The sequence below is a fragment of the Octopus bimaculoides genome, chromosome 30 (assembly GCF_046866305.1).
Source record: "Octopus bimaculoides isolate indiv1 chromosome 30, ASM4686630v1, whole genome shotgun sequence".
Classification (NCBI taxonomy): Eukaryota; Metazoa; Mollusca; class Cephalopoda; order Octopoda; family Octopodidae; genus Octopus; species Octopus bimaculoides.
The window spans coordinates 19,126,177-19,141,187 of record NC_142957.1 but is presented as its reverse complement, the minus strand read 5'-3'; the positions used below and the strand labels follow the sequence as shown (position 1 = coordinate 19,141,187).

Genomic DNA, 15,011 nt, shown 5'->3' with positions numbered 1-15,011 from the left:
GCACATAAAAGACACCATTTCGAGCGTGGCCGTTTTCGTGCGGGTGACACGTAAAAGCACCCACTACACTCTCTGAGTGGTTGGCGTTAGGAAGGGCATCCAGCTGTAGAAACTCTGCTGGAGCCTGGTGTTGCCATCCGGTTTCACCAGTCCTCAGTCAAATCGTCCAACCCATGCTAGCATGGAAAGCGGACGTTAAACGATGATGATGATGATAATTTAGAACAAACAGTAAACGGTTGTCATTATAGTACTCAGACTTACTTTCGAATGTTATAGCAAAGAGCTACGATAGATTTTCATTGGCTAGTAATGGCAACAAACGCATTGGAAACTGCATATATATATATGCATATTATATACACACACACAAATACATGTATACTTATAGTATACAATATATATATATATATATATACGAACGGGTACCCAAAAGTAACTTCAAATGTTCTCTGTGGGACAAATCCCATTGTAGTTCAGGATTCCACTGATAGAAGCCACTTGATGTGGACCAGAAGCATTGATTGTAGTCCTGCTGCCACACGGTGCATCTTTGTTCTGTAGTACTTCTCCCCTGTTCATTGATTTTTTGCTGTGGCTGAAATGAACGGACAGTGTGCTTCTGTGAAAATCTTTTTTTGTGCAGCTGAAACAGTTGCAACTGCTTCAGAAAGCTTACAAGGATGCTGTGATGAGCAAAACACAAGTTTACAAGTGGTGTTCAAGCTTTATGAATGGTCACTTGACCAACCTCATTCGGGGCGACCATCAACCCCCACCCCCTCCCTAAACAAATGAAAACATTCATGAACTTGTCTTGGAGGACCTTCACTGAAGAATTGATAAACTTGTTGATATGACTTATGTGTCGTGGAGCTCCTAGCAAATGAAAAGAGCTGCTCACGGAACCTGAAAAGCAGTCAGGAGTGAATGAACAGTCGGAAGTTGATGCGGATTTCCTTTTCCCAAAAGTCATCATTGGTGGTGTAAACTGATGCTCAGGAATTTGCAGATGTGGCAGAGATGAGACAAAAAAAAAAAACAGGACAGAGACATTAAAAGCTATCACTTTGCAAGAGTTCCAATACAATGATTCAAAAGGAGAATATTTTGATGGTGATAAAAGTGTAAACATGTAAAACTAAGTGAATAAAATAACACTGCAAAATTCCAGTTCGTTTTGGGTACCCCAAAGTATATATATATATATATATATACATATATAAAACATGCACTTTATACTCATTCACAAACACACACACATACATTAACATAAATAACAAAAAACACAGTTTTTATATTAATATTGTTTTTCATTTTTTACAATGTTCAATGTCCTGTCCTCAGTGCTGGACATGACCCACCCCCCCTGCTCTGTCTTTCAGCTGCCTGTTGTCCTTAGATCCCATGTTCTGGAGACAAGGGTTTCAAATCTCTCTCTTTGTCCCAACTGTTTTCCTGGGTCAGTTCTTCTCAATGATTTTATTCATGCTGGAGCACTGCCTTTAAAACTGTTTTTGTTTGTTTTGTATTATTCTGTTAGTTTTAGTTGAATGTGTGAGTTAAATCAATGTTTGTATAAACACACACATCTATATCTGTTTATACAAATATACATGAATACAACAGTATATATAAACATATATTTATAAACACACACACATACAAGTATATATTTAACCTTTTATCATTTAAACCAGCCATATCTGGCCTCTCACACCTACTCAACAATATCATTGAAATCTCAAAGCTATGAGATAATAATGCAGGATTAATTCAAATCGAATTTCTATTACCTGAACGCTAAAGGGTTAAAAACCTCCACATGTGCACAAACATTCAAGTGCATCGATCGCACACAAATATTTACTCACACATGCATACACATAATTACACACATACACACAAATCTAAAGAGCACACATTATGTAGAGTAAACGAGAATAAAACAGATTTTAAGGTAGACCTACAATGCCTAAAATACATGGTGCTTTACTGTTTGTTTGCCTAAATCTAATTGATCCCTCTATTTTTACTATTTAACACACACACACAAAACAAAAAAACGTCCAGTGAGAGGTAAATATCATTTAATGTGCACAAAATAAAGATAAGGGCTCTAATAGTTTTTTTTTTTTGCATTTGGAGACGGGGTTCTAGGTAGGTTTTTATAATGTGCCTTTGTCTCCAAACAATCTCCGGGCTCTGAGCACATGGTGTCTTCTGTTTAGTACAAGAGAAATCACGAGAAAAAAAAAAAACAAGAAGGTAGATGTAAAAAAGTGGAAATGGAATCAAAATTCTTCTCGTTTTCTCTTCTGATTCCTCTTTATATCTGCAGATTGCTTGGAGACACAAGGTGTGTTATGAAAACTTGACCAGACCCATGTCTCCAAACGAAAAAAACTATTTGTAGTTCATATCTTAATACTGTGCACATTACATTATATATAGTCATCATCATCACTGTTTACTGTCCTCCATACATGCTGGCATGGGTTGGATGGTTTGATGGGAGCTGGCCAGGCAGGAGCCTGCACCAGACTCTTCTGTGTCAGTTTTGGTACCGTTTTTATGGCTGGATGTCCTTCCTACCCCCCCCCCCCCTCAACAGATTGGACTATATATGTGTGTGTGTATGTATATATAAAGATATATATGCATGTATACAGACATGCGTGTAAAGGCAGGTGGCTAAGTGATTAGGCATTGTTGCACTAACAACTGCATAAGTCATGCTTTCAATTCCCCGACGGGGTGGTTCTTTAGCAAAACGTGTTGTTCTCTGTTGCTTCATTGCACTCAGCTGTAAAGTGTGATGGACTGGCATCCCATTCTGGAGCAATGTTGGCCTGTCCACCTCACAAGTAGGCTATACCCACAGGCAACAGATTTCTATCTTTATACTTCAAACGTGTTGGTGTAGGGCACAGCCCAATGCCAAAAGACCTTAGAAAAACAGTTGAAGCAAAGATTATATCAAATATTTTGTTGCTGACTACCACCACCACAACTACTAGAAAACATCAGCTGACCACCATGTTGCGGTTGCCACTGTTGTTTTATGTCTGTGATGAAAGAGAACGGGTTTAGGATGGGGCAGAAAAGAAGTGAGGACAACAGCAACCAAAACAAAAAAAAAAAGGGACACTATTATAACCAACCACATACATACACACACACTTAAACATCTTTGTCCATAGGTTTGCTAGACTGGGACTGATCTGGGGCTAAACAAAAACAGGGAGGGACCCATTAGATAATGTAGTCCTAGATACACATGTACTAAGCTTGACATAAAGAGAGGATAGCCATGGATGGAATGTCTGCTGGAGTGTTTCACAAAAAGCAATGATGGAGGGAGAGGGGTGGAACATAGCGAGATGCTGATTTGGTGGCATCCCTTTACTCCTACGTAGACGTTCCAGAGACCTGGGTGACAGCAATGGAAGATGAGAGAGAGAGAGAGGATCCAAGAGGGGGGGGGCAGGGGATGAGAGAGAGGATTGGTGGGTGGGTGGGTTTAATAAGAAGATGCAAAAAAAAAATATAGCAAAACAAAGAGAAGCAGAATTAAAGCCCATGACATCACATCGGTGGGAAGAGACAAAAGACTGTCTGCGGTGGGCCAGGAAGTGTTGGAGATAGTATGTGTGTATGTGGCAGGGGAAAAGGGTGTGAACAGAAGGGAGCAGGAGCACAAGGTGGGATTAAGGGTTGGCAGTCAAGGATTTATGGGTTTAGAACGAGAAAAACTAGGAACACAGCATGGGGCCACTTCTCATCAAATAATAATTCTTTGTAATAATGACACAGGGCCTGAAATTTTAGGGGACGGGGCTAGTTGATTACATGGACCCCAGTGTGTGACTCATGGCACTTACCTGACCTAAGCAGAATTTGAACTCAACAATAAAGATGATGATGATGATGATGATGGTAGCTATCATAGGCACAAAATCACACATACATTCTATATATATATATATATATATATATATATATGCACACATATGTATACACTATATGCGTGTGTGTACACATATACACACACACAATAATATAAACGGAAGCAGCTCACGTCACACATGCTGTGGTGTTCTGAGATCAAATCCAATGTGACGTCTACACTGTGCATTTGCGATTGTGGGGGCATAGTAAGGTGCAATGAAGTTCATTGTACACAATGACTTAGTCACTGTGTGACAGCCACCACATCACAATGTGTCAGTAGCGCTTGTGGTAAATGCTGTGGTGGTGGTAGTGGTGGCGGCATTGGCAGAAGTCCCAAGAGTGCTGGAGGGGTTTGGGGCATCAAAATTAAAATAGTGACAATAGCAGGAGTGGTGGTCATGTAGTTGGGGTGGGGAAGTGGAATGGTGTGGCAGAAATAGTGATGGTAGTAGTAGTAGCAGTCATGCTGGTCATGTGATGGCTAAAGTTGTTTCAAGAAATAGTTATAAAAACATAGATGTGTGTGTGTGTATATATACACACACACACACGAAAAAAGAGATAAAGACTAAATGTGGAAGTGAAGGAGAAACACAACAGAAGGAGACAGAGAGTTTAAATGTGTAGGTATGTGTGTGTGTGTGTGTGTGCATATATATATATATATATATATATATATATATATACACACACACACACACATGTATAATTATACACACATTTACAATGCATATACATCTATATGTATACATACAATATATTAATACACACAATTTTATATATATATATATATATATATTCACGCAAGGTATAACTATATAGATATATATACATACATTACAATATACACACACACACATGTATAAAACCACCCACACACAGACAAGTGTGTGTTGCGTTTGTCTGGTATTCAGTCAGTGAGTGTATATATGTATGAAACATCATGTGATAATGCGGTAACTGTGAGGATGGTCGTCTGTGATGGCTTTCTGAGCAATAGCTACGTGTCCAACGAGGTAAATGTTGTCATAGAGGTGGCCGGCGAGGTCGTCCTGGATCTCATGGGCTGCCCGCCGTGTGTTCCGAATGAACTCACGTTTTGACATCTTGTTCTTGACGTGAGGGCTGCAGAGGTCGACGGACAGCATGATCAGTGAGAAACAGAGAATAAAGACAGTGTCTGCAAAAGAGAAGAACAAGAGACAAAGTCTAGACTAGAATGGAAATAATGGATAAAAATTTGGTAACACGATGCCTCGCCTGTGCCCCCTTCTCCACCATTGTGGCCAACCAGAACCTTGCATGAGGGAAACTGAAGGAAGCTGTTTGTGTGTGTAAACAAGAAGTTTGCTTCTCAACCACATCCTGCTGGTTCAGTCTCACTGAGTGGCACCTTGGGTATGTACTTTCTATTATTGCTCTGAGAGATGGAAACTGAAAGAAGCCTGTCATATGTAGATGTGTGCTCCCAAACCACACGGTACTGTATACCTATTTAATTCGTTAAATTAAAATTAATTAGCCTCGCTATCAGTATTTTCAGTGCATTAATTGTAATAATATATTTATCATAACTATGATGATACTTTTATTGTAACTTTAAAAATTTTTTTGACAAAAAAAAGTATTGTACAAGTTTTCCTAATGACATAACTACTTTTGAAACACCCCACCCACTGTATAGTCAACCGATTTCACTTGTGCTAATTATGACAAAAATATTAGTGATAATCTTACAACAGTTTTCATTCCATGTTAATAGGACGGAGGGTATTTTGTAAATGAATGAGGACGTAATTAGTGATTCTTATAAGGTGATTATATTTAGATTAAGATCTATGAATTTCATTTGCAAAGTCCAAAATTGGTTATTTCTTCATACTGTGGAGTGGTTGGTGTGATAGTCATAACTATCACATGACATCAAGACAAGGAAACACACACACACACACACATTACATACGGATGATAGTTGTAAAGAGTGCCAAGATTGAAAGAAATAAAAGATAGAAAAAAAAAAAAAAAAGAAATACAAATGTTCTCAAATCCAGCGCCCAACCCCCGTAGAGACTCAGATAAAATCTAAGTGGGTACCTTTAGACAATCCTAGGTTTGGGTTACAGCGGCAATACTGGTCAGAGAACATCTCTATCATGTCAGTCAGGTAGCTTCCACGTTCACCCGGAGCAGAAACTTCACTGAAAAACTGTCGAAGTGCTGTCGGCAAAAATAGGCTGCGTAAGTTCTGCAGCCGAATCAAATAGTGAAGAACATCCCGCCTGAAAGGGATTTAATTGCAAGAAAGAAAGTAGAAAATCAATTATCAATTGGTAATTAAACACTATTAAATAAAAAATTTGCTAATTATGTGACAAAAGATTCACCAATGACAACAGTATCAACAATCACTCACTCAGTCAATCTCCAGAGGGTGATGCAGTGATGCAAGTGATTCTATCTCCCATCCTCCAGATATGTGGAGCCCCCTTCAGAAGCCTGATGTCTGAACCATGAAGTCTTGCCTTCAGCTCCCTAGTCTACTCCCTTCGCATGCTCCTGTGACCGTCTCCTGATTGGGCTCTGTCTGACAATCATCGGAAAAAAACACTTGGCTGAGAACCAGTATCACAGTGATGGCGATCTCTTATTTGCTGTAGTTTATTTTGACAAACAGGATGAAAGATTATTCAACAATGGGATCAAAGCACTGCAACAATAATGGAAGAAGTGTGTGGACTGCAAGCAGGGACACATTTGGTCCCGTTCCATGAAAGTATCTTGGTCAGCATATGAACTTTTCAGCCCACCCTCATATCGTTATACTAACAGCCATCCACATCTAAGAAACGTGGGAAAAGACAGCAAAGGCCTTTCAATTGCTGGACATGTTGCACTGATACCATCTCCATTCAATCCTGGACAGAATGAGAAGCAAAGAGGTACCAAGCGGTCACTAAGCAATGGATATGGTCTACTGGCCATATGCTTTAATTACCCAGCGTGGGACATACTACCATCATGATGGATTGGATGCCAGTAGGAGGAAAGAAGGGAAGAAGACGTGGGGACAACATGATAGCAACTGGAGTTGGCCTGAGTGGAGCTTAAAAGAAAGGTAAATGATTGGGATGTGTAGAGAAAGTTTGTTGCCCCTTTCTGCCACCACGACATCTGGTGATTTACCGTTTGTAAAGGAATTCTCTTCTCATGTCTGGGTTGAGCCGTTTTGTTGAGTGAAGGAAGTTAGCGATGGCCACAGGATTGTCGTCGACCAGACTCTGTCGGAATAAATAGTCCATTCCCTGGCGGAGAAGAAGAAAAAAAATAATATATGAGGGAGAAAATATATAGACAATATATAAAATATAGAGAATATACACAGCATTGGTCCACAACCAGGGTCCATGCTAAGATTTTGTTCTGCTTCTATCATCATCATCATTTAACGTCTGCTGTCCATGCTGGACACTCCAAGAGTGTAATCGGTGCTTTTACATGCCACTGGCACAGGTGCCATTTGCATGACACCAGTATCTGCCACAACTATAAATTTACTTGGCTTGATGGGTCTTCTCTTCAAGCTTACCATAAAGCCAAAGGTGTTGGTCATTCGTGATTGTCTCTGTGAGGCCCAATGCTTGAACAATACACAAAATAATTAAAATATAATAGTATTTTTAAACATTGGATGGTCCAGCCAAGTAAAATCGGAATCAAAGGGGTCCATGGCACAAAATGGTTTTGAAACACTGATACACAGGATATGTACATATATATAGAGAGAGAATATCTATTATCTTTTACTTTTTTCAGTCATTAGACTGCGGCCATACTGGGGTATTGCCTTGAACAACTTTTTAGTTGAATGAATTGACCCCGGTATATTTTTTTTGCTACTTTATCAGTTCTTTTTGGGAAGAAGAAAAAGAAACACTGATCCAGAATGTTCCACAGATACTTACTATAAGGGGATCCACATTAAATGTGAGGGAGGCTTCGTCCAGCAATAAATAAAGTCGTTTGTAAGAATATTCTGGTTGGTCTTGCCACCGATGGTACACACTCACTTCTCCCCATGATGCTTTGCAGAGGCTGAAAAGAGAAACATTATTATTATCATCATGAAGGCAGTATTTCGTCTGTCTTTATGTTCTGAGTTCAAATTCTGCCGAGGTCGACAAAAATAAGTACCAGTTGAGCACTGGCATCATTATAATCACTGGCCTTGTGCCAAAATTTAAAACCATTATTATTACTATCATCAAAACCCAATACCATAGCTGGGACCGATGCCCTCTGACTGGCTCCCATGTCGATGGCATGTAAAAAGCACCATCTGAACATGGCCAATGCCAGATACACCTGACTGGCTCCTGTGCTGGTGGCACGTAAAAAGGCTCGCCTTACTGGCTCTTGTGCCGGTGGCACGTAAAAAGCACCCACTACACTCTCGGAGTGGTTGGCATTAGGAACGGCATCCAGCTGTAGAAACCATGCCAGATCAGATTGGAGCCTGGTGCAGCCGCTGGCTCTCCAGACCTCAGTCAAACTGTCCAACCCATGCCAGCATGGAAAATAGACATTAATCGATGATGATGGTGATGCCAATTATTCTTTGTACGTACCTGACACGTGTGTCATGCTTAAGAGAAAGAAATTTTGTAATTTCTGGAAGAGATTTGAAACCAGTACCTATGTGTTGTATTACTTTTGTGGAGGTGCAATGGCCCAGTGGTTAGGGCAGCAAACTCATAGTTGTAAGATTGCGGTTTCGATTCCCAAACTGGGCGTTGTGAGTGTTTGGCCAACCCTGCTGTACTCTTTCACCACAATTTTTTCTCACTCCTTTTTCCTGTTTCTGTTGTACCTGTATTTCAAAGGGGCCAGCCTTGTTAACTACGTCAAGGGTACACGTGTCTGTAGAGTGCTCAGCCACTTACACATTAATTTTACGAGCAGGCTGTTCTGTTGATTGGATCAACTGGAACCCTCGTCATCATAACCAATGGAGTACCACAAGTTTTACTACTTCTCAACACCCATCCCATGCCTACTGGTCCACTGAAGCAGCAACAATCTCAATGGGAAAATTGGCTATTAAAGGCCCAACCACATACACCCATTTTCCTCTTAGGTAGTCTACCCATTTGAACCGTTAAGTCTTATGTTCTGAAATTTAAATTTTGAATTTGTTTTAATTATAGAATTACAACTCAGCTCAAAAAACTTTTGGCTTTGGAACACCTTTCCTTTCTCTTTCCATATTTTGGGTAAGTTACAATTTCTCTGTTTTAGTCAAGATTATTCCAATTCCTTTTTTCTAGTATCAAGTAATGGATGAAAGCATTGAAAAAAAAAAAAAAATCAAAATCCAAAATATTAATTCTATTTTTTTCTTTTCCTTAATACTAACAAGAGCATAGTATGAGAGAGATTTGGGTGTTATTTCTAGCAAATTGAACAACCACACAGAGTTGTTGAATTGGCTCATTTGTTGATGTGTATAAGTAAACAAAAGCTAAAAGACCCCCCCCCCCCACCTCCATTCATGACAACCACTGTTGGTGTGTTTGCATCCCTGTAACTTAGCTCTTCAAAAAAAGAGACTGATAGAATAAGCACAAGTCTTACAGGGAATAAAACCAGGGGGTCAATTTCTTCGATTAAGGAGTGGTGCTCCAGCATGGCCACCATCAAATGATTGAAACAAGAATAATACAAGAAAAACGTTCTGCACCACTAAACCAAGAAGGTTCTTTGAATATGTCCGATGTGTTTTAAGGTTAAATAGTAATTCTGTTTACGTTTGCATCACTGTCTATTTTGGCAGGGTTTCTAGGTTGGATGCTCCTCCCAGTGCCAACTACCCCATATAGCGTACAGGGTGCTTCTAACATGGCACCATCACTGGTATCAATTCTGCTGTGACAGATGGGTTTTCTTGAGTACAGCAGGGTGCTAGGTATCTTGCTCCTTGGTCATCCCCTTCATAAGGCTGTGTCTTGAGATCAGCCTTCAAAGCTTCCTCCCATGTCTCCCTCTAGTACAATTTCCATCCACTTTAAGTGGTCAGCACTTATCTGTGCAATTGTCCACATCCATCTGCATCACATGACCAAACCAGTGTAATCTTCTCTCTTGCACACTGCATCTAATTCTTCTTTTGCCCAACTTTTCCCCTCAAAACACTTGCATTCTGTTGCACATATACACTGTCATTGCACATCCAGTGAAGCATACTAGCTTCATTCCTCTTTCGCCATCACGTGTTCTGCATTCAGGACCCACATGTCAATGCCATGTAGCATTGCTGTTTGTATACATGCATCATACAATCTTCCTTTTACATTGAGAGAGAGAGAGAGAGAGACCTTTGGTTGCTGACAGGGGTAAAAGCTCTGAGATAGCATTTTGGCAATAGAATTAGCAACAGACTTAAAAGATGAAAAAAGTACCAGGATACTCTAGTTTGGCTACAGTCCAAAGATTGGCTTGATAAACTCTAACATATACAAGCATGTAAAAGAGGACATTACAGAGATGATGACAATGAATATTTCCTGACTTTCCCTGTTTGAGGTGGGAGAAAGAAGGACTTCAGCCCTGAGGCACAAGAGTTGTTGATTCAAGGGTGACATGAACCAGAAAGTTGCTTACCTTAACCAAAGTAACTCATCATTGCCAAGGGTGTCCCACACACATGCAGCCAGACAGAGGTCGGTGGCGTTCAGATAGGACAAGACAGCTAAACTCAATTCAGGTGGAAGCTCCCTTAAGTCTGGAAAGCTACTGCTGGTCAACGTTTTGGTCGTGTAGTTAGGATGACCGACGCATTCCCTCTCGAGTTCCTGAAGACGACGAAAAACTTGGCCCATGATGCACTTTTACCTTTGGACAGATTTCCTAAAACCTGGAAGAAGAGGATAAAAGAAATTAACTTACATCTACATGTGTAAGTGGAGGGGGTGGGAGTACAGTCAGTGTATGGCTCCCAGCCTTCTCAACTCCTGTCAAACCATCCAACTTATGCCAGCATGGAGAAAGGATATTAGATGATGATGATAATGGGATAGTTTTTGGGTGATCCACGCTAATGACTGTTAAATGAAAATAGCCCATCTAGACATCCATACATAGACTTCCAAATACCAAAATAGTTGGCATCCAGCTGTACAAAGCATGCCAAAATAGACTGGGATCCTGAACAGCCCTTCAGCTGGCCAGCTCCCATCAAACCATCCACCCTTTCCAACGTGGAAAACAAACATTAAACGATGACGATGATGAGACTTGTGTATGTATGTACGTGAAATTTCATTATATATACACACATATATATGTGTGTGTGTGTAGGCACATGCATGGCTGTGTGGTAAGAAGCTTGCCTCCCAACCACATGGTCCCGGGTTCAGTCCCACTATGTGGCACCTTGGGCAAGTGTCTTCAACTATAGCCTCGAGTCAACCAAAACCTTGTGAGTAGATTTGGTAGATGAAAACTGAAAGAAGCCTGTTGTGTGTGTGCGTGTGTATGTATGTATACATATATATATATATATATATATTCTTTTACTTGTTTCAGTCATTTGACTGTGGCGATGCTGGAGCACCGCCTTTAGTCGGGCAAATCGACCCCAGGACTTATTCTTTTTAAACCTAGTACTTATTCTATCGTTTTCTCTTGTCGAACCGCTTAGTGACGGGGGACGTAAACATACCAGCATTGGTTGTCAAGCGACAAACACAGATACACATATATATTATACATCTTTCTATCTATCTATCTATTATATATATATATATATACAGGGGTTGGACAAAAGGAAACATCTAGCATCATAATTTTGAAATATCTATAAAACTGTCAAAACCTTGTTTATTTTTGTTTTTTGATTTATTATTAGTGTTGCTTAACATGTTTTACTAAAATTGCTGTTCCTTTTCAGATATCACCAGAAAAAGGTAAATAAAATTCATTAAAATGACAGCTCTATTGGACTTTCAAAGAGATCAAATTGTCGGTGCTCGTATGACAGGTGCTAGCATAACAAAAACAGTCAAAATGTTTGGTGTATCAAGAAGTACTGTTTCGAAAATAATGACAGCCTTTGAGAAAGAGGGGAAAACCTCCTTGTTGAAAGAAAACTCTGGTGGAAGAAAACCAAAACTTTCAGATAGGGACCGTCAGACTCTTTCGTGAATTGTTTGAAAGGATCACAAAAGTGCAGCTCCCAAAATTACTGCAAAGCTTAATGACCACCTCGAGAACCCAGTTTCCACAAAAACCGTTTGCCAGGAGCTGCACAAAGCCAGATTTCATGGGAGGGCTGAAATCAGAAAACCACTACTTTCAAAAACAAACGTTGCAAAGCATTTCGAGTGGAGTAAAAACCTACAGAATTGGTCCCTAGAGCAGTGGAAGAATGTTATACTGGCCAAGTATATGTGTGGAGACACTCAAAAGAAGAATTTGACCCAGACTGCCTTCTTCTCACTGTTAAACATGGAGGAGGATCTGTGATGATCTGAAGGGCTATATCTTGGAAATCCACCAGCCCAATGGTTTCCCTTCATGGCAGAATTAATAGTGAAGACTATTTAAGCATTTTCTCTGATCAAATTCATCCTATGGTTGCGGAATTGTTTCCAGAGGGAAACACAATCTTTCAGGATGATAATGCACCAATTCACACAGCTAAAGTTGTTACTGAATGGCACGAGGAACATTCTAGAGAAGTTGAACATCTTATCTGGCCACCACACTCCCCAGATCTCAATATTATCGAACATTTATGGTGCATTTCGGAAAAACAAGTAAGGAGTCAATATCCGCCACCATCATCATTACAAGAACTGGAGACTGTTTTAGCTGAAGAATGGACAAAAATTCCTTTGGAAACAATTCAAACTTTGTACAAGTTCATACCTCATAGAATTCAAGCTGTAATTACTGCCAAAGACGGTCCTGTCCCATTTTAAAATAGATTTGTTTGACATTCTAAAGTGTTTCCATTATTTTGTCCAACCCTTGTATATACATACATGTGTGTGTTTGTCCTTCCAGAGTCATGTGACAACTGACAATAGTGTTTACATCCCCATCGCTTAGCATTCAACTTGATTGAGCCAGCATTTGGTCAGGTATCCAATCCATGCAGGCATTGAACAGGGTGGGAGCTGAGACAACCCTGACAAACCCAGGGTGAGTCAGGGTTGTGTAGATGCTGCAGATCAAATTTCTTAACTGGCAATCCAGTCATGGCCAACATACAGAAAAGTGAAACATATCTTACATGAGCTAGGTTCCTTCACTGCCAAATTCAATGTCTTTTTAGAACATTCTAGAAGATAAAACTGGAAAAGACAAAAAAAGAAAAACATCTCATTTCAATGGAATTAGAAATAAAATGGAGGATTCGATTCAACACTGGAAAGAGGATATATATATAGTGAAAACTAGCTGCTCGCCAAGCTACTGGGGTGGCATCCTTCAAAGGCTAAAACATTGCATAGCACACTGTGATCAGCGATGTATAACACTTGATAGTCTGGTCAATACTGCGATAAACACACACACACATATTTTAGGTAATTGTAGAGTTTTGACTAGAGGGATCTGATGTTGTCCCTTCATGCCTTTTTTTTTTTTTTCAGGCTTGTGTTTCTGTTAAGAAAAATTTTGAAATTTTTATTCGCCCCCCCCCCCCCCCAGTTTTTGTCTGTTGTTTCTTTCTCTAAACGATATGGGACTTCGAAGGATAATTATTATATATCTATCTATATAAACTATCTCCATTTGAGTATTTATACACACACCCGTCCAAAAATAACATAGGTGAAGCCGGGGCTTAAACTGTCTCTTGATCGTAACATATATGTTTATGTTTATGTTTATTAAGAGAGAATTGACGTAAATCAAAAACACATGAACGTCTATTTACCAAAATATATAAACACACAGACATCTGTCATCCATACATACATACTGAATTACTATATATATATATATATATATATATATATATATATACACACACACACACACAAACACTAGCATATATACAAACATATAAATACAGTAATTATTTATATACTATCACCTATACAACTATATACACACATATATAAATCACTTACCCCGATTGTTGTTGTTTCTGTTGAAGGGAGGAAACATCATAAACACACACGTCATTTGCAGAAGCTTCCCTTCATTATACACACACACACACACATATATATCATACATGAACGTGTGTATATATTTATACATCTACGAATAAGTAACTGCACAATATAAACACGTACACACATATAACCACAAATATATACGCACAGAGTATAATCTAATATATAAAGTGTGTCTATGTATGTTGAAGGTGATTTTATATATACACAACTATGAAGAAACAACTATACACAATATATATCTCTATTTACACACACTATACATACACAGAATCTCTCTCTCTCTCAGAGACACACAAATACGTTGAGAAGATGTCTTTGGTCGCCTTCCTGTTCCGGACGAGCTGTGAAGTGTATATATTTATACGAAGGGGTGTGTGTGTGTGTGTGTAGAAATATCTCCGTAGAAATGTATTAATACCAGCAGGAGAGAGAGAGAGAGAGAGAGAGACAGCCCTTGGTATAATGTCCTGGTCCCCACCTCAATTCGAACCCCTCTGCACTTCTGGCTCTTCACTGCCGTTTGTTATTGACTTCATTCTCTTATTCCGTCGATCCGTTGATCCTGCGGTGGGAATGAGTCAAGGGGGGGAGGGAGAGAGAGGAACAAGATATGTAGAGAGAGGGTGATGAAGCAAATGTAGAAATAGTAAAACAAGGCGCCAGAGGAAAAGGAAGAGAAGTGAAACGTAGTCGTCGTCATCATCGTGTTCCTCCCCTTCCTCCTCTTTGTCAAATGCTTCATTTCATTGTCTTGTTTGTTTGAGGCAGAGGAACAAAATATAGATTGAGGGGATGAAAGGAAAATAGAAAGCATAAAAGAGATGTAAGAGGGAAATAAGGCGAGTAGTGAGAGGCAGTAGAAGTAAGAAA

The 15,011-nt window shown here is 39.6% G+C and overlaps 1 protein-coding gene across 7 annotated transcripts in view; it reads right to left on the bottom strand.

The window, feature by feature from the left end:
* LOC106879204 (F-box only protein 8) overlaps positions 1 to 15,011 on the bottom strand; it is a 67,642-nt gene that overhangs the window by 6,186 nt on the left and 46,445 nt on the right. Inside the window, exons 1-8 of one of the 7 annotated variants that reach the window (XR_016239160.1) lie at positions 14,091 to 15,006; positions 13,247 to 13,307; positions 10,612 to 10,864; positions 7,917 to 8,046; positions 7,138 to 7,256; positions 6,049 to 6,233; positions 4,791 to 5,134; positions 1,293 to 1,598 (exon numbers count right to left, since the gene is read on the bottom strand). Coding sequence is in view for 5 of the 7 variants with exons in the window: in XM_014928674.3 (XP_014784160.1) it covers positions 4,896 to 5,134; positions 6,049 to 6,233; positions 7,138 to 7,256; positions 7,917 to 8,046; positions 10,612 to 10,829 (891 nt within the window). In the remaining 2 variants the exon portion in view is untranslated. Of the gene's footprint in view, positions 1 to 1,292; positions 5,135 to 6,048; positions 6,234 to 7,137; positions 7,257 to 7,916; positions 8,047 to 10,611; positions 10,865 to 13,246; positions 13,308 to 14,090; positions 15,007 to 15,011 lie in introns of those variants that run through there. The other 6 variants (XR_016239159.1, XM_014928674.3, XM_014928673.3 and 3 more) reach the window with 6 other exon arrangements.